This window comes from Neovison vison, chromosome 3 (assembly GCF_020171115.1).
Source record: "Neovison vison isolate M4711 chromosome 3, ASM_NN_V1, whole genome shotgun sequence".
Lineage (NCBI taxonomy): Eukaryota > Metazoa > Chordata > Mammalia > Carnivora > Mustelidae > Neogale > Neogale vison.
The window spans coordinates 173,206,239-173,226,787 of NC_058093.1; the positions used below are offsets into that span (position 1 = coordinate 173,206,239).

General features: G+C 34.7%; 1 protein-coding gene across 3 annotated transcripts in view; it reads left to right on the forward strand.

The window, feature by feature from the left end:
* The window catches only part of ROCK1 (Rho associated coiled-coil containing protein kinase 1), a 148,354-nt gene extending 128,708 nt beyond the window's left edge, over positions 1-19,646 (forward strand). For 2 of the 3 annotated variants that reach the window (XM_044243307.1, XM_044243309.1), the window contains exons 26-33: positions 3,335-3,523; positions 4,625-4,784; positions 10,848-10,918; positions 11,125-11,213; positions 15,260-15,338; positions 15,488-15,749; positions 16,436-16,643; positions 18,082-19,646. In XM_044243307.1, coding sequence (XP_044099242.1) covers positions 3,335-3,523; positions 4,625-4,784; positions 10,848-10,918; positions 11,125-11,213; positions 15,260-15,338; positions 15,488-15,749; positions 16,436-16,643; positions 18,082-18,088 — 1,065 coding nt within the window. In that variant the 3' untranslated portion in view covers positions 18,089-19,646. The remainder of the gene's footprint in view (positions 1-3,334; positions 3,524-4,624; positions 4,785-10,847; positions 10,919-11,124; positions 11,214-15,259; positions 15,339-15,487; positions 15,750-16,435; positions 16,644-18,081) is intronic. The other variant, XM_044243308.1, reaches the window with a different exon arrangement.
* The last annotated feature ends 903 nt before the right edge of the window (positions 19,647-20,549 follow it).

A 20,549-nucleotide genomic window follows, 5' to 3' on the forward strand; every position in this document is an offset into this window, starting at 1 on the left:
TATCTAGTAGTTTAAATTTTTCATAACATATTGTGTACCTCAGTTGATTTTATGATAAAATAAATTTTTTTTACCTTTTTTTTTTTTTTTTAAAAGATTTTATTTATTTATTCACCAGAGAGAGAGAGAGCATGTATAAGCAGGGGGAGCATCAGGGAGAGAGAGAAACAGGCTTCCCACTGAGCAAGGACCCTGATGCAGGACTCAATCCTAAGACCCTGGTATCATGACCTGAGCCAAAGGCAGATGCTTAACAGACTGAGCCACCCAGGTGTCCCAGTATTTTTTTACTTTTTTATTAAACATTTGTAATATCCCCTTTACCACTTACCTGGTCTCCATCTCAGCAGTTTTTTATGTTGCAACCAGATTAATCTTTCAAAAATGCACTTAATATCTGTTGAGAATCCTTCAGTGGAAGTTCTGTGTACCTTTATATACAGAGACCATGAGGAAAAAAGATTGACATTTGATGTTTATTACACAAAAATTCAAGTCTCTGAAGTCCAAAACAACATAAGCTGAAAGAAAAAAAACTAAGTAGAATATTTATAGAAGATACAGATAAATATAAAGAGTATCTCCAAATTTTAAAAAGGCAATTTAATGTGGAAAAAAGGAGGGCATTTGAGAGAAAAGGAAACAGTAAAGAATTTTAAGAAGCTCAACCATAACAGTAAGCCAAGAAATAGAAATTAAAGTAATAATGAGGTATGTTTTTGACAAATGGGCACATTTAAATTAGATACAATCCTCATATTTGGCAAGAACATCGGGAAAGTTTATTTGTATAGTTTTTGAGGGAGTAAACTATGAGAATGATTAACACAGACTAACGCGTTTTAATGTACATATTCTTTGACCTAGTAACTGCACATTAGGAATTTATCCTATATTAAAAACTCCACAAATGCTCAAAAGAAATATATACAGATGTAATTATGCAATGACTTTTTTTTTTAAGATTTTATTTATTTATTTGACAGAGAGAGATCACAAGTAGGCAGAGAGGCAGGCAGAGCGAGAGAGAGGAGGAAGCAGGCTCCCTGCCGAGCAGAGAGCCCGATGCGGGACTTGATCCCAGGACCCTGAGATCATGACCCGAGCCGAAGGCAGCGGCTTAACCCACTGAGCCACCTAGGCGCCCCTGCAATGACATTTTTAATGGTGAAAAGTAAAATTAAACCAACCACCCATCAGCATAGTATTGATAAATCATAATACATCCATGCAATGCAAAGAAGCCATTAAAAATAAGTGAAATAGGGGCACTTGGGTGGCTTAGTCGCTTAAGCATCTGCCTTCGTCTTGGGTCATGATCACAGATTCCTGGGATCAAGTACCATGTCAGGCTCCCTGCTCAGTGGAGAGTCTGCTTCTCCCTCTCCCTCTGCATCTCCCCCTGCTTCTCTTTCGCTCTGTCAAATACATTTTTTTAAAAAAAAGTAAATAATACATAATGACATAGGGAAATATTTCCTATGATGTATGATATAAAATCAAATTTTTTAAAAAGATTTTATTTATTTATTTGACAGAGATCATAAGTAGGCAGAGAGGCAGACAGAGAGAGAAGGAAGCAGGCTCCCTGCTGAGCAGAGAGCCCGATGCGTGGCTCAATCCCAGGACTCTGGGATCACAACCAGAGCTGAAGGCAGAGGCTTTAACCCACTGAGCCACCCAGGCGCCCCTAAAATCAAATTTAAAAAGTCGCAGCACAGAATGTACAGCATGATTCTGTTTTTAAATTTAAATAGATTTGTAATCAGCTTATATATACATAGGGAAAATTTAGATACACACCTAGCAGATTGAAAGAAGAGACTTAAGCAGAGGTGCTCTTTGATGGATGATACCACAAGGGCTTTTCACTTTCTTCATAATACATTTTTGTGTTTTATTTTTCTTGTAATATGTTAGATTTACTATTGTAAAAAAAAATACTCATTATGAGTTCAGTGAAGTAAGTTTTTACTGCATTAAAAAATTTATGGACTCTGCATCCTAGATAGGACCAAATCTACATGGAAATGATAGTGGCTCAGGTTTTTTTCTATTTTTTTTTTTTAAAGGCATGTTTTCTTAAGATTTTATTCATTTATTTATTTGTCAGAGAGAGAGGGAGAATGAGCGCATGCACAAGCAGGCAGAGTGGCAGGCAGAGGCGGAGAGAGAAGCAGGCTGCCTGCCAAGCAAGGGGCCTGATGTGGGACTTGATCCCAGAACCCTGGGATCATGACCTGAGCTGAACAGCTTAACGGACTGAGCTACCCAGGCGTCCCCTTTTTTCTATTTTAATGGAAAAAAATCTTTTTTTTTTTTTTTTTACATCATTGCTGAAAATACTATGACTTACGTTTTAGTTTATGTAGCTTCATGTTTTTAAGACTTCTCATTTTGAATATATTCTTTCCTCTGGCAGAAGGAGTTAGCCTCAGCTAACATTTATATTCCCTCTTACATGCAAAGGGGCCTCAGTATGGCCTAGTCTGGTTCCCTGTCTGCTTTTCTCCTTGCCCAAAAGAAAAAAATTATCTTTCATCTGATAGTAATGCCATTCTTGGCTGTCCCTGACTCCCCTCTTTAATATTGTTTCATTTTGCTTATTCAACTCCTGTTTGTCTTTTTAAGAAACATATGTGGACACATAGCAGGTACACCAGGAAGCCATCCCTGACCTCCCAAGTTTCAGTTAGGTACTGCTCTCATAGCATCCTTTTGCCTCTTTTCTTTTTACTCACCATTCTCTACTATAATGCTTGCTTGTCTGGCTCCTCCACCAGATTAGGGATGATGGATGTAACTTTGGGGCTTAACTGTATATTCTATTTTTTTTAAGATATATTTACTTATTAGAGAGAGATCATGAGCAGAAGGGGCAGTGGGAGAGAAGATTCCTAGCAGACTCTGCACTGAACACAGAACCTGATCCTGGGCTCTATCCCACTACACTGCGATCACAACCTGAGCAGAAACCAAGAGTCAGAGGCCCAACCAACCGTGCCACCCAGGCGCCCTTGTATATTTTTATATCTAGTACCAGTCATAGTGCCTACATTATAACAAGTGCTGGATAATTGTTGAATGATAAATGGATTTTTGCAAGCCTATTTGGTTCTTACATTTGAGTGAGATATAACAGTAATAGTTACTCATGCTACCAGTTATCATGTCCCAGCCTTCATTAGGTTCTTATCCTTACACACAGAGTCCTGCTTTCTGATTTTGAAGGAAAGAAAAATATATTTTAGTGGAGATTTAAATTAGGTATAATTAGATTATAGCATATAATTAGATGATATAGACCTTTATTAATATTTTAATATTTTAATAGGCTGTTAACAAATTGGCAGAAATAATGAATCGGAAAGATTTTAAAATTGATAGAAAGAAAGCTAATACACAGGATTTGAGAAAGAAGGAGAAGGAAAATCGAAAGCTACAACTGGAACTCAACCAAGAAAGAGAGAAATTCAACCAGATGGTAGTGAAACATCAGAAGGAACTGAATGACATGCAGGCGGTAAGGTTTGTGTGTGTGTGTGTGTGTGTCTGTTTGAAGGATTATTTTCTTAATTTGTCATTGCTATTTATACCTGTCATATGTTGATCTTATCTAGATTTTTTAGTATAAAAATGCATATTCAGGTTTGTAGAGTCCACAGATTGATTTTTATGACTCTGATATGAACTGTGATCTTGAAAAACTAGAAAGATACTCTTATCTATTAACCATGATAATTTGAGTAATTTTTCCCATTTGCATGTGCTTGATTAAAGATGCTGCTTCGAGAGAAACTACTAAGGGTTTGCCTCTTTGACGTTAGACTGAAATAGAGATAGGACTAGGAAAATACTAAGTATAGTTGAGATAGAGGATTTGAAGTATTAAAGATTTTATGTTTTCTCTAATCAGGACTCACTTTTCGGAAATCAAAATATCAAACTTAATTTTTTGATATTTCCTGGCTTGTTAATAGTACAAAATTAAGAACATGGTCTCTGGACCTAGACTGATTTAGATGCAAGCACTGGCTATCATTTGTGGTTTTAACGTCCTGAGCAGCTTTTCTGTACCTTTTAAACTATTTCATTTGGAGCCGTAAAAGCATTTCCTGTTGTTTTTAACAGGTGTTTGGTGTTTGGTTTTTGATGCTTTGTATATATGTATTTATGTATTTATGTATTTATTTATTTTGAGAGAGGGAGGGGGGCCCAGCAGACAAAGAGGGCAAGAGAGAATCTTAAGCAGGCTCCCCGCCCAGCACAGAGCCTGATGTGAGGCTCAGTCTCAAAAGCCTTAGATCATGACCTGAGCCAAAATCAAGAGTTGGGTGCTTAACCAGCTGAGCTACCCAGGTCCCAGCTGCTTTATATTTAAAAATTAAAACAAAAGATTTGTTTAAAGCAAGGAGAAAAGGAGGTTACCCAAGCAATGTATTACTGAGGAGGAGAACTTACAGTTTTACAATTATATCATAATCTGTAGTATTTAGCATTCATGAAGCTTACATTAATTTTTTAGGAAGAGCAACTTTAGATTCTTTAACATTCACAGTTCCATTAATTCTTAATTTCTTAATGCTGGAAATTTGATAATGATTTTTTGTATTTTTCAAAATAGCAATTGGTAGAAGAATGTGCACATAAGAATGAGCTTCAGATGCAATTGGCTAGCAAAGAGAGTGATATAGAGCAATTGCGTGCTAAACTTTTGGACCTTTCGGATTCTACAAGTGTTGCTAGTTTTCCTAGTGCTGATGAAACTGATGGAAACCTTCCAGGTAAGAATATTCCTGTTCATTCAGGTTTGATTAAAGACATGGAAATTAATGTATGTTTCTTTCATTTAACTTTCTACCCTTTGTCATTTTTTTCCATGGACCTTAAGATATTTCTGTTTCTGATAGCCAAAGTCTGATTATGTCTGCATTTTATAGAATAAGAGCAGTCGAAAGAAATCTTAAATCTGAGAGGCTGTATCTGAATAAAAATCTTGAAGAACCTTATGAACCTATGAACACTTAACTCAATGGTGAAAGTTGAAGCTGCTGCTTTTACCTTTCACTATTTAAAGAAAATTATATGTTTTCATGAGTAACAGCTCTTTAATGTTTATGTTTTTTGTTTTTTTGTATTATACAAAAACTAAGAACTGGGCTTAATAATCAAAACCACAGCAGCCTATAGAGAGAGACCTTTCTAATGTAGTTTTGATAAACTTTGGTCAGACTTTAAGTTTCAAATTTAGAGAAACAGATTAAAAAGGATTGAGAGATGCAGTGAAGGGATAGTCAGTTGAAGACAAAAGTGAGTATGCAGCATTTCAGACTTTTTTCCTTTGTCTTTTTTTTCCCCAGTAGAGAGTAAATTAAAAAATAAACATCCATTTTTGGGTTTATTATAGTGTAAGTTATAGTACATTTATATTTTTTTTATTTTTTTTTAAGATTTTATTTATTTATTTGACAGAGAGATCACAAGTAGGCAGAGGAGCAGCAGGCAGAGGGCAGAGCGCGGGTGGGAAGCTGGCTCCCTCCTGAGCAGAGAACCCATTGCGGGGCTCGATCTTGGGACCCTGGGATCGTGACCTGAGCTGAAGGCAGAGCTTTAACCCACCGAGCCACCCAGGCACCCCAGTACATTTATATTTTTTTAACAGAGGTAGGAAATACACATAAGTTCAATTTAGGAATAAATAGGGTATAAATATACACACACATACATTTGACATCTACATATCCTTTTTCAAGGTTTTAGAAGTTTTGTTCACATGGTCATAAACATGAAAATCGATTTTAATTTATGTGTTTCCTGAATAATGTGTTAGATTTAACTCTTGTATACCATGTCATCCCTGCCCTCTTCCTTTTGTGTCTTTGCTAGCCCCAAATTAGATATCTGAGAAAGGACAGAGAGTGAAATTTCTTATTACAATGGTCAAGGAGTTCCTTCTGTTTTCCCATTATTAGTTCTCTGAAACCTCCTGCGTCTTGAAAATCTTGTAGGTGCATGTCCTTTATCAGAGGATCACTTTGGATTTAACAAGAACCTCTTGCTTCAGCTGTTGTTTGAAAATCTTTCAAAAGTTAGTTTTAATCATCAGAGTATGACTTTTAGGGATGTTTGGCTACATTCTTGAAATTGTTGAAATGAAATTGTAGCTTAGAGTCCCTCTTCATTAATCCCAAGCTGTGTCTTGAGTTATTCAATAAAGGAATTCTTACTTAATTTAGTGGAAGTTAAATATCCTGACCAGGTTTTTTTGTCTTTATTCCATCCATTTACATTTAACTTTGATTATAATGTCTTACTATGTTTGCCTTGGTTTTCTTTATACTAGGTTAAACATTGCAGAGACTTTATTGATGAATATTATGTAGAATAATTTGAATTGAGTGATGAGTTTGGGAGACATCTAAAGAGGAGGCAGGTGACGAGTTTTTGTCTTCCATTCTGGCTTATTCAAGAAAGTTAAACTCAGGATGATCAGATGGTTTGATTGGCAGACTTAAATTAGGGCTCCATTTAAATTTCTGAATCCTGACCTAATCCATTTAGGAATACAGTCGGCAAAGAAACTGTAAAATGTTGCTACTGGCTCCATTCTGAGTTATATCATTTAGAATAGCTGTGTAATTTCAGAGATTCTATTGTAAGGTTTTCAAAATTCAAACCAAGTGAAGGAAAAAATAATACTGGTGGGCATTCTTCATTGCTATAAAATGAGACAGTCAGTTATCCCTGTCTCTTATTAGTGCACTCTTAGTTTTGAAACTTTATAAAGATCTCTGTAGTGCTAACTTTCACACTGTATGTATACAGTAATGGATAATCTTTATTTTTTTAACCCATTTTTGCACCAGATGTTTTGCTTAGTAAATTAAAAATCTGTTCTAAATCTATTTACTAGAACTTGGGGTGCTTGGGTGGCTCAGTCATTACGTGTCTGCCTTCGGCTCAGGTCATGATCCTAGGGTTCTGGGATCGAGCCCTGCATCGGGTTCCCTGCTCAGTGGGAAACTGCTTCTCCTTCTCCTATTCCCTCTGCTTGTGTTCCCTCTCTTGCTGTGTGTCTCTCTGTCAAATAAATAAAATCTTTAAAAACAAAAAAAGATTTACCATTAAAAAAAAAAAAACAATTTACTAGAACTTAAAAATGGGCATTGGCAAATAAAGTTAAGGTTTTGCCGTCGTATCTAGGAAGAACTGTTAAAGAATTCTGATAGTTGCTCTTAATTTAAGAGAGTTAGATATGATTCAAGTATCTAAAATTTTTGAAGATAATGACTAATGATTAATTTTACTTAGTTTAGAAAATTAATTAATTGAACTACAGGCTGAAAAGGGAGAACTTTGTATGGCATACATTTACTTAACAGTTAAAATAAAGGCCTTTTGAAATATAGATTATTTTTTTAGCGCAGCAAGATTTTTTTTTAAGATTATTTATTTTAGGGCGCCTGGGTGGCTCAGTGGGTTAAGCTGCTGCTTTCGGCTCAGGTCATGATCTCAGGGTCCTGGGATCGAGTCCCGCATCGGGCTCTCTGCTCTGCAGGGAGCCTGCTTCCTCCTCTCTCTCTCTGCCTGCCTTTCTGCCTACTTGTAATCTCTCTCTGTCAAATAAATAAATAAAATCTTTTTTTAAAAAAAAAAGATTATTTATTTTAGAGAGAGAAAGAGAGAACACACATGCATGTTGTGCATGCAGGTGGAAAGGAGGAGGAAGGTTAGAGAGAGAGAAGAAGATTGAGGTGGGGCTCAGTGCCAGGGCCTTGTGATCATGACCTGAGCTGAAACCAAGAGTTGGATGTTTTAACCAGCTAAGACACGCAATACGCTGAGATGTTTTTTGTTGTTGTTTGGGGATTTTTTCCCCCCAAGAAGTTGGGTGGATCGGGGCACCTTTGCCTCAGATCATGATCCCAGAGTCCTGGAATCTAGCCCCATGTCATGCTCTCTGCTCAGCAGGGAGCTTGCTTCTCCCTCCTGCTCAGCCTGCTGCTCCCCTGTTTGAGCTTGCTCGCTCACTTGCTCGCTCGCTCTCTCTGTCAAATAAATAAAATCTTTTAAAAAAAATGTTGAGTGGATGAACTGATAATATGACTTAGTAATAGATATCATCATTTAATATAAAGATTCTCATTTAATTACCATGTATACCTAGGGCTAAGACTCTATAACCTTAGTGGGCATCTTGTCCTTAACTAGATGATTCCTCTTAAGTTTCCCAATTCTAAAAAAATACTTGGGAAAAAATGATCTGTGGTACAATCCTGTGAAGTTCTTAAAATCACTTTTATTCGCCTGATTCTTTTATGTCTTCACCTCTTTTTGGTTCTGTAGCAGGTTGTATCTTAGTACAGTATAAATATAAAAGTTACACTTGGGTTAAGATTTTCCCATTGCCTCGATGATAAAAAGATTAACATGATAACTGCCTCTCCTCCCTTGTTCTTTCTCTTTCCTTCTTTTGGAAGCACTGAGCTAATAATCTGAAAAGAACGTAAAAGTAGATGAAGCACTAGAGAAAACACTTGATATCAACACTCTATTAATACTCATTGTCTCTTATGGATTATCTGTTTCCATCTAGCTTTATCTCAGTCTATGTAATTTAAACCTGTAAATAGTGGATTTCTTAGTGTGTTTCAAGTATTTGAGTGTATAACAGCTTCTGATGTGCCCAAATCTAATCAGTGGTTTAGAGATAATGCATCTTAAGTCTTGAGCATTGATTAATTTCCTTTTTTATATCACTTACGAATACAATTAAAATATTTTGGGATGGTTCTTTAGCTCTGTTTCTAAAGAACCTACAGCCATAAGTTATAAATAATTTTGGCATTTATTCTCATAGAGAAATGACTGGGGATTGGGGTATTTTGGCATACACAGTTTTATATAAATGTCAAGATTTCAGTGACTTTCACATCTTTTTTGTGAGGAATTACTTGATTAAATAGACTTAGGAGGAGTAAGAGCTGCAGTTTGGGACACACTGCAGGGAAATTTTCCTAGCGATAACTTGTTGTTTTTGTAAGATAGAATATTTGTGAGTGACTAGCAACCTTCTGCATATTATTTAATATGAAGCTGCGCTTTGGTTTTTAAATTATAACAATTATTTATGAGAGTGACTGGCTAATTCAGAAAAAAAAATTGCAAAATAATCAACAAATATCTGTCAAGTACCTACTTACTCTTGTGTGTCAGATATCTTGAGATGTATAAAAATAGTGTTATGATACGGTCCCTGATCTTACAAAACTTATCAAGGAACTACCTAAGAAGACGAAATAATTATTGCTGAACTAAATTAACAGCAACTGAGAAAAATGTTGGGAGAAGAGGAGGATCATTTTGAGCTCAGGTTTCTCCTTATCTTCTCCACCTTTACAACTACAGTTTAGATTAAGGGGAATAACAAAACCAAAGGACATTAGGTGCATGGAAGAAGTTAGAACAAGAAGAATATTACTTCTGATTCAATTAACTGCAAAGCTTTTTAATTAAAGGACAGAGTAGCATTATATTCTCGGAACACAAGCTCAGAAATTAGGGTAAACCTACTGTTTTGACAGTTACTGATAGAGTGTACTCTTGAGCCTTAGTGTCTTCTTTTGTAAATGGAGAATGATAGTAGAAGCTATCCTATCCTGTATTCATAGGAATGTAATATCATATATTCATGGGATAATAGGTATGAAATGTAGGATATTACTTGGAAAGCACATGTCAAACCATAAATGTTCAGTAAATGTTACCTATTTTAATTACTCTAAGACTTAGATGTTTTACAGTGGTTTATGTGGAGAAAGACATTATATATTCCCATTAGGGACATGATTTGAGCATTATACTTGAAAATTGGCTACTTTTCTCTTCTTTGTGTTCTTAAATATTAAAGATAGGTACAGAAAACAAATGCTTTTATTTCTAACCTAATATAAAATAATCGTTTCTAACAGAGTCTTCTTTTCCTCCAGATATTTCTAATAAGCATTAATTGTATTTAAATAGTAATAATGTTTATTTTTAAATGCCTTGATTGAATTTGTCAAGGAATTTCTAATATGCACAAACTGGTTAAAATATTAGCAGCTAACCAACTCAATTCTATGTTCTTTTGCTGTTGATCAAATTCTGGTATAACATACTTAAAAGACTTCGTTTGTATCTCTTTAGTTTGGTAAGAATTGCATTTGGACTTAACTCTAGAATTAAGTACTCCCCAACCAGATTTGGAAAGTTTTATTGAAATTTTATAGGTGCTTTACCAAAAAGTTTATCAGAATATTGTGCTGAGAAAACAAATAAAATGCTTGTCTCTTATTCTTTATACCTAGTTGATTCTGCCTGCATTCCTTATTTATTTATCTTCTATTCTTATCTTCTGTGAGTAATAGGATACTTCTCTGTACTTTTGCTTGCTCTTTCTTGTGTAAATCATAGCTCTGATTTGTTCCACTTGCTGCATTTTTTTTTTTTTGCTAAGTATTTTTATGAGTGTTAAATGATATTTAAAGTCTTCTGTATCATATCCCATTTAAGCTGCAATCCATTCCAGTCTTGCCTGGCTCTTAAGGGTATTGTTTTACCTCATACTTTTATAATTGAGTACTAAATGTTAATTATATGGGATAAGTGGCTTGGGATTTTTTTCTGCAATATTTGTATGGCCATTAAAGTTGATTTGTGTGATTGAAGCATGGAAGAGCAAATTATAGCACTTATTCGTTTAGCTGTGTTCAAATGCCTGTTGCTGCATGCTGTCAGACAACATGTAATAGCTTTTCCTCTTGTTACAACTTAAGACTGAAGACAATATATTCTTTTTCTCCTAGAGTCAAGAATTGAAGGTTGGCTTTCAATACCAAATCGAGGAAATATCAAACGATATGGCTGGAAGAAGCAGGTATTATATTCTTCATTTTTTCTAATTGATATTCTGTTATGTATTTTGCTTTTAAAGCATAGAACTTGTATTAACTGATCTATTTTTAGCATTGATCTCAGATTAGTACAGTACATTTTTTACATAAATGTCAAGTATTGTGCTTATTATTTTAAACTAAGTTAATGTTGCTTGTATATATATTCCCATTTTTTTTCTCATTTCAGTATGTTGTGGTGAGCAGCAAAAAAATTTTGTTCTATAATGATGAACAAGATAAGGAACAATCCAGTCCATCCATGGTATTGGACATAGAGTAAGTTGCCTTTGGTTGAATTTTAAATCAGTTAAATATTAACTTATGATAATTATTTTTATACTTATAATTTAGGTTTTCTTTTTTCAGATTTTATTTATTTGAGAGAGAGAGAGCTCCAGTAGGGGGAGGGGCAAAGGGAGAAGCAGACTCCCCACTGAGCAGGGAGCCTGACATGGGGCTCCATCCCAGAAGCCTAAGGTTATGACCTGAGTTGAGGTCAGCTGCTTAACCAGCTGAGCCACCAGGCACCCCTAGACTTAGAATTTAGTTTATATTTTGTTAAATAATGTTGCATACTTCTGTTAACAAACTTTAAAACTTTGCATTACATCTTTAGCAAAATGTGAGAGGGAAAATTTTGCATAGCTGATTCATGTATTCTAAAGACACATTTTTTATTTCAAGGGTTGATTGGTTTTAGGTTCTAAGAGCATCTCCACAAGTACTATATATAATTATGTAGTCATTGTTAAGGAAATGTAAATATATCTTTTTGTTTTTAATAGAGGCCTTTAATAAGCTTAGGCTTTTTCCTTTGTATTCATTCTAAAACCTTTTCTTAAGCACTGCTGCCTGTATCATCTTGGGTCTTATAGATTGTACAAAGATGAGTGAGATGGTTCCATTTTTAAGGAGCTTACAGATAGTAAGAAGTAGTAGGTAAAAGAAGTAGTAGAAAAGGTAAAACATACAACAAAATATAAATTCAAAGTGAAATGTGGTGGGTGCTATTCATGAAAAATATAAACTTAAAATGAAGTATTGCCATTCCTTTAGAATTAAACATTTGTGAAGTCAGTTATAGCTAGAATACAAAAAGAATTAAGCAACTACCAAAGAGTACTGAAATTTTATTTCTCAATTTTTCTCTCTTTTTCAATTATAATTAATATACAGTGTTATATTAGTTTCAGGCATATAGCAAAGTGAGTCAACAATTCTGAGCATTACTCATTACTTAACACAATGAGTATAATCCTAATCCTCTTCATTTAGTATTTCCCCCACTGTCCCACCCACCTCCCCTCTGGTAACCATCAGTTTAAACGTTCTCTATATTTAAGAGTCTGGTTTTTTAGTTGTTTTTTTTTCTTTGTTCATTTGTTTTGTTTTTTAAAGTCCACATATAAGTGAAGTCATATGGTATTTGTCTTTCTCTGACTTATTTGATTGAGTTTTATACTTTCTTGACTCCACATATATTGCTGCAAATGGCAAGATTTCTTGTTTTGTTTTATTTTGTTATGGCTGAATAATCTTTTCACCTATGGTTGTACACTTGTGTTGCTTCCATATCTTGGCTGTTAAAAATAATGCTGCAATAAACATAGGGGTTCATATATTAGTATTAGTATTTTTGAATTAGTATTTTCATATTCTTGGGTAAAAACGCAGTAATGGAATTTTTGGAGCATATGGTTATTCTATTTTTTAATATTTTGAAAAACCTTCATACTGTCTTCCACAGTGGCTGCTCCAGTGTACATTCCCACCAGCAGTGCATGAGGGTTCCTTTTTCTCTACACCCTTGTCAATACTTGTTATTTCTTGTATTTTTAAACCTAGCCATTCTGACAGGTATAGGGCGAGACCTCATTGTTTCTATTTGCATTTCCCTAATGATTACGGATATTGAGCATTTTCTCATGTGTTTTTTGGCTATCTGTATGTCTTCTTTAGAAAAATGTATGTTTGGAAAAATGTATGCCCTCTGCCCGTTTTTTTAAGATTTTATTTATTTATTTGAGAGAACAAGTGAAAGAGAGGGAGCGAACACAAGCTGGGGGAGGGGGAGGGCAGAGGAAGAATGAGAGAAACAGCAGACTGCCTGCTGAGGAGGGAGCCTGAGGTGGGGCTCAATCCAAAGACCCCAAGATCATGAACGGAGCCAAAGGCAGATGCTTAACCAACTGAGCCACCCAGGTGCCCCTCCTCTGCCCATTTTTAATTGGGTTATTGGGGGGGGGGGTGTTGAATTGTCTACGTTCTGTATATATTTTTTATATTAACCCCTTAATCCATAGATCATTTACAAGTATCTTCTCTCATTCAGTAGGTTATCTTCTTGTTTGATTGATTGATGGATTGATTGATTTTGCTATGTAAAAAGCCTTTTTTTATGTAGTCCAAAGAGTTTAATTTTGCTTTACTTTCCCTGCCAAAGGAGACCTATCTAGAGAAATGTTTCTGTGACTTATGTCAAAGAGATTACTACCTATGTTTTCTTCTTAGGAGTTTTATGGTTTCAGGTCTCATATTTAGGTCTTTCCTCCATTCTGAGTTTATTTTTGTGTATGGTAAAAGAAAGTGGTCCGGTTTCATTCTTTTGCATGTAGCTGTCCAGTTTTCCCAGCACCATTTGTTGAAGAGACTTTTTCCCATTTTGTTTTCTTGCCTCCTTCGTTGTAGTTTAATTGATCATAAAAGGCATGGGTTTATTTCTGGGCTCTCTATGCTTTTCAGTTTATCGGTGTGTCTGTTCTTGTGCCAGTACCATATATTTTTTTTATTTCCTAATGTCTAAAAGATGCATTAGTTGTGAAAATTTAAATGATCAACTTAGGTGGAATAATACATAAACACTAATATTAAAGATACCGTCTTTCAACTTCAAAAGTTAAATACTTTCAGATTGATGAAAGTTGATTATTTTACCTTTTTATTGAGGCAGAATTTTTGTGTAATAAAAATGCATACATCTTAAGTATTGTGTTCACTGATTTTTGACAATTACAAACACCCATGTAAAACAAGATAAAGAATATTTCCATCACTTAGAAAGCCCGCTTTTTTCAGGAGGAAGAAAAAGATCATTTGGATTTTATTATCAAGTTTTGCCCATTCTAGAACTTCTTGTAAATTTATATGTGCCTATTCATTTTCTTTATGGTATCTTTTAATGGAAGCCAGTTTTAAGAATTACAGCCTTTTGTAGTCTAAGAAATTTTGCCTACCCAAAGGTTGTGATGGTATTCTGTGTTTTCTTTGAGGAATTTTATTGTTCTAGGCTTTATATTTAAGTTATAATTAATCTCAAAATTTACTTTTGTGTTTGGTAAGAGGTTGCAGTTGAGGTTAGTTTTGAATGTATAGGTGTGTGTTTTTCCATGTAGATATCTAGTTGTTCCAGTACTACTCATTTTTATATATTGATCTTGAATTCTTTAATCTTGCTGTTTACTTACTAGTTTTGTTGGGGTGTTCGGTGGATTCCACAGGACTTTTCTACAAATATAATCGTGTGCTTCTTTCTAATCTATAAGTCTTTATCACATGTATGGATTCATATGAACACCACCAGTTAAAGAACAGTTCCATTACAGGGACCCATTTTGCTACCCTTTTGTAGCCATAACAAGGGCCCTTTCTCTTTCCCACTCTAACCTCTGGCTACCTGTTCTCTGTTCTCCATCTCTGTAGTTTTGTAATTTCAAGAATGTTATATAAATGGAATCAGATAGTATGTAAACTTTGAGATTGGCTCTTTTCACTCAACATAATTCTCTTGAGATTCATCCAAGTTGTTTATTTCTCTTTATTGTTGAGTAGTATTCTATGATAATAATGTACCACAGTTTGTTTAACCATTCATTTGGGTTATTTTCAGCATTTGGCTATTATAAATCAAGCTGCTGTGAACATTTATGCACAAGTTTTTTTATAAATATAAATTTTTTTTTCTCTGGAATGAAGACCCAGGAGTGCAAATGCTGGGTCATATGTTAAGCATATGTTTGTTTAGTTTTGTAAGAAAGTGCCATCCTGTTTTTCGAAGTGGCTCTGCAGCTTTTACATTTTTGCAATAATTGTGTGAATAGTGTAGTTTCTCTGCATCTTCATCAGCATTTGGCATTTTTACTTTTTAAATTTATCAGGTATATAGTGATACTGTAATTTTAATTTGCATTTCTCTGATGACTAATGATGTTGAACATCTTGTAATGTTCTTATTTACTATCTCTATGTCTTCTTTAATGAAATGTCTGTCTTTTACTGTAGATGAGTTTTTATAATAGCTTAAATCATACTTATTTTTATTTTAGTAAATTGTTTCACGTTCGACCTGTAACCCAAGGAGATGTTTACAGGGCTGAAACTGAAGAAATTCCTAAAATATTCCAGGTAAAAACCATAATAGATCTTTTACTTAAGTACTAAATGCATTTTGTGAAGTAGAATGCAAATATTACCAATGCTTTTTATACATGTGAAACTTTTATGTACAAATTAAGACTTTTTAAAATCTTTTGTTTTACCATTCCTCAATGTAGATACTATATGCAAATGAAGGTGAATGTAGAAAAGATGTAGAGATGGAACCAGTACAGCAAGCTGAAAAGACTAATTTTCAAAACCACAAAGGCCATGAGTTCATTCCTACGCTCTACCACTTTCCTGCCAACTGTGAGGCCTGTGCCAAACCTCTCTGGCATGTTTTTAAGCCACCTCCTGCCCTAGAATGTCGAAGATGCCATGTTAAGTGCCACAGAGATCACTTAGATAAGAAAGAGGACTTAATTTCTCCCTGTAAAGGTAAGGCATAAAAATTACTTTCACAGTTTATAAAAAATTGGAAAATTAAGTCCCATTTAAATAGCTTCTTCAGGTGTAGCATTTTCTACACCAATTTGAAAAGAGGTTGTAAGAAGTAATATTTTGACATGGTGGAGCAACATGTGGCTGTCACTTCACAGTTACAGATTTAGCTTTGAACACAATGTTTTTAAAGAGCATTACCCCCTTTATAAAAAATGTACCTCTAAGAAATTACTCTAAATTGGAGAGAAGGACTATAGGTGAGTTCCACTGTATTATTCCTCCATGAGTTTTTTTCTTCATACTTGTTTTCTTTTTGTTTGGTTTTCACTGCCTAGACCAACATGCTGGATCATAGACAAAATGGCCTCTAGGTTAGCAGAGGTAGCCTGACGGAAAGAATACAGGCAACAGCTATTTTAAGATAAGAAACTTATGTTCTAAAAATACATTAATTTGTTTCATTTCTGCATTTTTTTGTATTTCTGTTTTTATTTTTCTTAATAGTTTGTGACCAATGTTTTCTTTTTAAATGTTAGGCCTTAATTAAGGAAAAAGAGATATTTTCCAAGCTTAATTAAGCATAGTAAATCCCTTAAAATTTTAAGAACTTACAAAATTATGCTTCAGTAGAGCCATTTTAGGTATTGTATAACTTTGTCTTTTTTTTTTTTTTAACATAGTAAGTTATGATGTAACATCAGCAAGAGATATGCTGCTGTTAGCATGTTCTCAGGATGAACAAAAAAAATGGGTAACACATTTGGTAAAGAAAATCCCTAAGAATCCACCATCTGGTTTTGTTCGTGCATCCCCTCGAACACTTTCTACAAGATCTACTGCAAATCAGTCTTTCCGAAAAGCGGTCAAAAATACATCCGGAAAAACTAGGTAAGGATTGTAGTGTTAACCTCTTGGACAGTGTGAAAGTGATTAGTATCTATTAAATCTAAAATCTAATTGTTCTTTTCCTTATAGAGGGCATCATTTATAGCTAAGTATTTATAATATATGACTTAAAATAACTTTACAAACTACTTTGATTCCTGTTTGAAGTTGATAATATTTATAAATGTCATATTTAATTCCACGTCTATGTCAGATTTTGCTATCATTGGTTGGTATATATGGCCCATACTTAGCCCTTAATTTTTTAAACAACTTGCGGATTGTCACCCTTTTTAAATATAAATAGATTCATATAAAACTTTGCTCTTCTCTTCTTTAAGTTTAACTATGTTGGTGTAGATTTTTTTTTTAAGATTTTTTTTTATTTCTTTATTTGACAGACAGAGATCACAAGTAGGCAGAGAGGCAGGCAGAGAGAGAGGAGGAAGCAGGCTCCCTGCTGAGCAGAGAGCCCGATGCAAGGCTTGATCCCAGGACCCTGAGATCATGGCCTGAGCTGAAGGCAGAGGCTTTAACCCACTGAGCCACCCAGGAGCCCCTGGCATAGATTTTTTTTTAATCAAAATTATTATTTTGGTATCACTGATGATGGTGTTGCAAATAAACTTCCCAGTTAAGTATACACCTCTTTTTTTTAACTGGTTTTGATAGAATTTTTTCCTAAATATTTATATGTTATAATAAACAATTCTAGGACATAATTAAATCCCTTCCTCAAGAGAGGTTATGATAGATATCTCATTCAGTTCTCATACATGAATAAATGAGGCCCAGAGGAATTAAGCCACTTGAACAAGATCCCACATCAAGCTGGTGGCATAGTCAGGGTTGAAACCTATTTTTATCCAATTCTAAAGCCTAAATTTTTTCTCCTTTACCAAATACCAGCTTACCTAGAGTTTAATCCCTATATAAGAGGAATATTGATTTGAGGAAGCTGAGACCTAACATAGATTTGCCTCTCTGTTAATGTCAAATTCATCCCATTTCTTTACTCCTTATTACCAATAATTGAGTCTGATCCTTTTAAATGAGTAATAGGTATTACACCATCTGTATTCTTCAGCCACCTTTACTACTCCAGGGTATTATCACCTCACTCCTGACTGACTTCTGTAAAATCCTGTTATCACCTCTCTCCTGTATAAGATAAAGCTGCACCCAAAATTACTTAAAATTGAATTATAGCTTTGTAAAAAAAAAAAACAAAAAAGGACCATGTGTTTGAAATAGAGTACAAGTAAGAAGAAAATAATGCTAAGTATGTTTTTCCTTTTCCTGCTTTCCAAATTTTGTGTATTTCTTAATCACATATAATTTATATTTACCTCTCCCTACAATTTTGTTTCTTGTATTTTTAAACCGAGTATATTTCTTTAATTACATTTTTTTTCTTTTTCTGCCCCCCTTCCCTCTCCAGCAGTTAACCATGTGGCCTAACGCCTTGTGGAATCATGTGGAATGCTACCTGATAAACCAGGCTTCTTTAACCATGCAGAGCAGACAGGCTGTTCCTTTGACACAAATATCACAGGCTTCAGGGTTAAGATTGCTGTTATTCTGTTCTTGCTTTGGCACAAAAGCACACTGAGGGTTTTTGTTGTTGTTGTTGTTGTTTTGTTTTGTTTTTAATTGCGGGTTTGCCTACAGGTAGATTAGATTAATTATTACTGTGTAATGCAAGTACAATTGGGGGAAAGCTTAGGTAGGTATATTTTTTTAAAAAGGTGCTGCCTTTTTGAATTTCTAAAAAAATGCCTGTCAATCATGATAGAACACAGTTTTCCTCATAGGAGTGAGAGGAAGGGACTTTCACTTTCAAGTGGAATGGCCATCACTATGAAGATCAGCTCATGGAAGGAGTAAAGAAAATATCTCAAAATGAGACAACTGAAATTCTTTTAAATGACTTCAGTCTTTGTGCTCTTGCAAGACTATACAAAACTATTTTAAGAAAGCAGTGACATCACTTGACTTCAGTGCCCTCACTGTAGAATTTAAAAGCCTCACTTTTGATTGCCCGTGGCAGACTTATGGAGAATAATTATTTTACATTATGCTTTACAAAATACTGTATGTGTTTCAGCACGTTTGTAGATTGGGGAAATGGGAGAAGGCAAAAAAATAAAAATTTACATTTAATCTATGCATTTTTGCCAAGCCATATTGAGTTATTTTACTACTAGAGACGTTAGGAACTAACTGTACAAAAGAACCAAGTTTTAAAAGCGTTTTGTGGGGTACATCATTTCTGTAATTGTATAATGTATTTCTTTGTGGTTTTAAATGATAAAGACATTAAGTTAACAAACATATAAGAAATGTATGCACTGTTTGAAATGTAAATTATTCTTAGAACACTTTCAATGGGAGTTGCATTGCCCTTTTAGTGCCTTAATTTGAAAGAATTATTTTACTGCCATGACTAAATGTAGAAATTTCAAAAGAACGTATTTTCAAGAAATTTTGTGTCAGTGGGTTCTTCATTGATAATTGGTTTAATTTAAAATATTTAGAGTTTTGTTGGACTTTCACAAATTGAGTACAATCTTTGCATTAAACTACCTGCTACAATAATGAATGACTTTATAAAATTCTGCAAGATATGTAGGTTTATGTCAATATAAAAGAAAATTACGGCAATACATCTGTGATGTTTTCCAGTTAACATAGGAATTACCAGATAAATACTGTTAAACTCTTGTCCAGCAACAAGAGTTGATTCATACATATGGGCAGTATGATTTATTGTTTATTTTTTTAACCAAATACCTCCTCAGTAATTTATAATGGCTTTGCAGTAATGTGTATCAAATAAGAAGCACTGGAAAACTGATTCGTCTCTAGGATGATATGCATGTTTCAAGTGGTATTGAAAGCCGCACTGATGGATATGTAATAATAAACATATCTGTTATTAATATGCTAATGACTCTGTGCTCATTTAATGAGAAATAAAAGTAATTTATGGATGGATACCTTTAATATGACTGGTGTTTTCTCGTGGCTGAAATGAATAGAAACCATGTTCTAAATCAGTCTCTGACTGTAAATAAATGTTTGTTAAAGTCCATGATTAGATTAAAGTGGATTTTTAAAAGAAAATGTGGTTTGGCTCTAAAACTAGTGGCTACAGTTGAAGAGTTGAGTAATGTCTGTTGGAAAACAGTTCTCTGTGGGTCTCTTGCATTCTTCCATGTCCTGTGAGCGGTGGCTCTGGCAGCTTTAGTTCTGGTCTATCTTTACCAAAGAGATTTGTATAATCAACAGCCTTGGACAATATGTCTTCCTCAAAGAAAGGCAAGTTGTTTACTATCCAGTATAATAAAAGATAGTATCTCCCCCTAGAGCAAAAGCTGGCAGATTTGCTTATGTTCCTTATAAAAGATTCAGGTACTCTAAACTTAAGGTTCCTCATCTGTAATGCAAACCCACTGCATGCTCAGCAACCCCTTGGGCCACTGTGCATCTGCATCTCCTTGGAGGGCAAGGAGAACTGACAGGAGTGTGAACCTCATGCTGCTTGCTATATTGTTAGTATACAGTTGTTTGGTTCTGTACAAGGTCCAGTAAAGTACAGAGAACAGTTAATTCTAATTAGTTTAAGGAGAGGACATTAAAAAGAAAAATTAACCTGAGCATGAAACTCTTTTGAGAACTAACAGATATTTGAGGAATGACTCTAAATGCCACATTGTAGAACCAGGTCAGCCAAGAAGGCTGCTTCTCTTCTAAGTTCAGAAAACCACTTAGGGGTGGGTGCCTGGGTGTCTCAGTCAAGTGTCTGCCTTGGGCTCAGGTCATGACCTCAGGACCCTGGGATCTAGCCCCACATTGGGCTCCTTCCTCTTTGGGGAACCTGCTTCTCCCTTTCCCTCTGCCACTTCC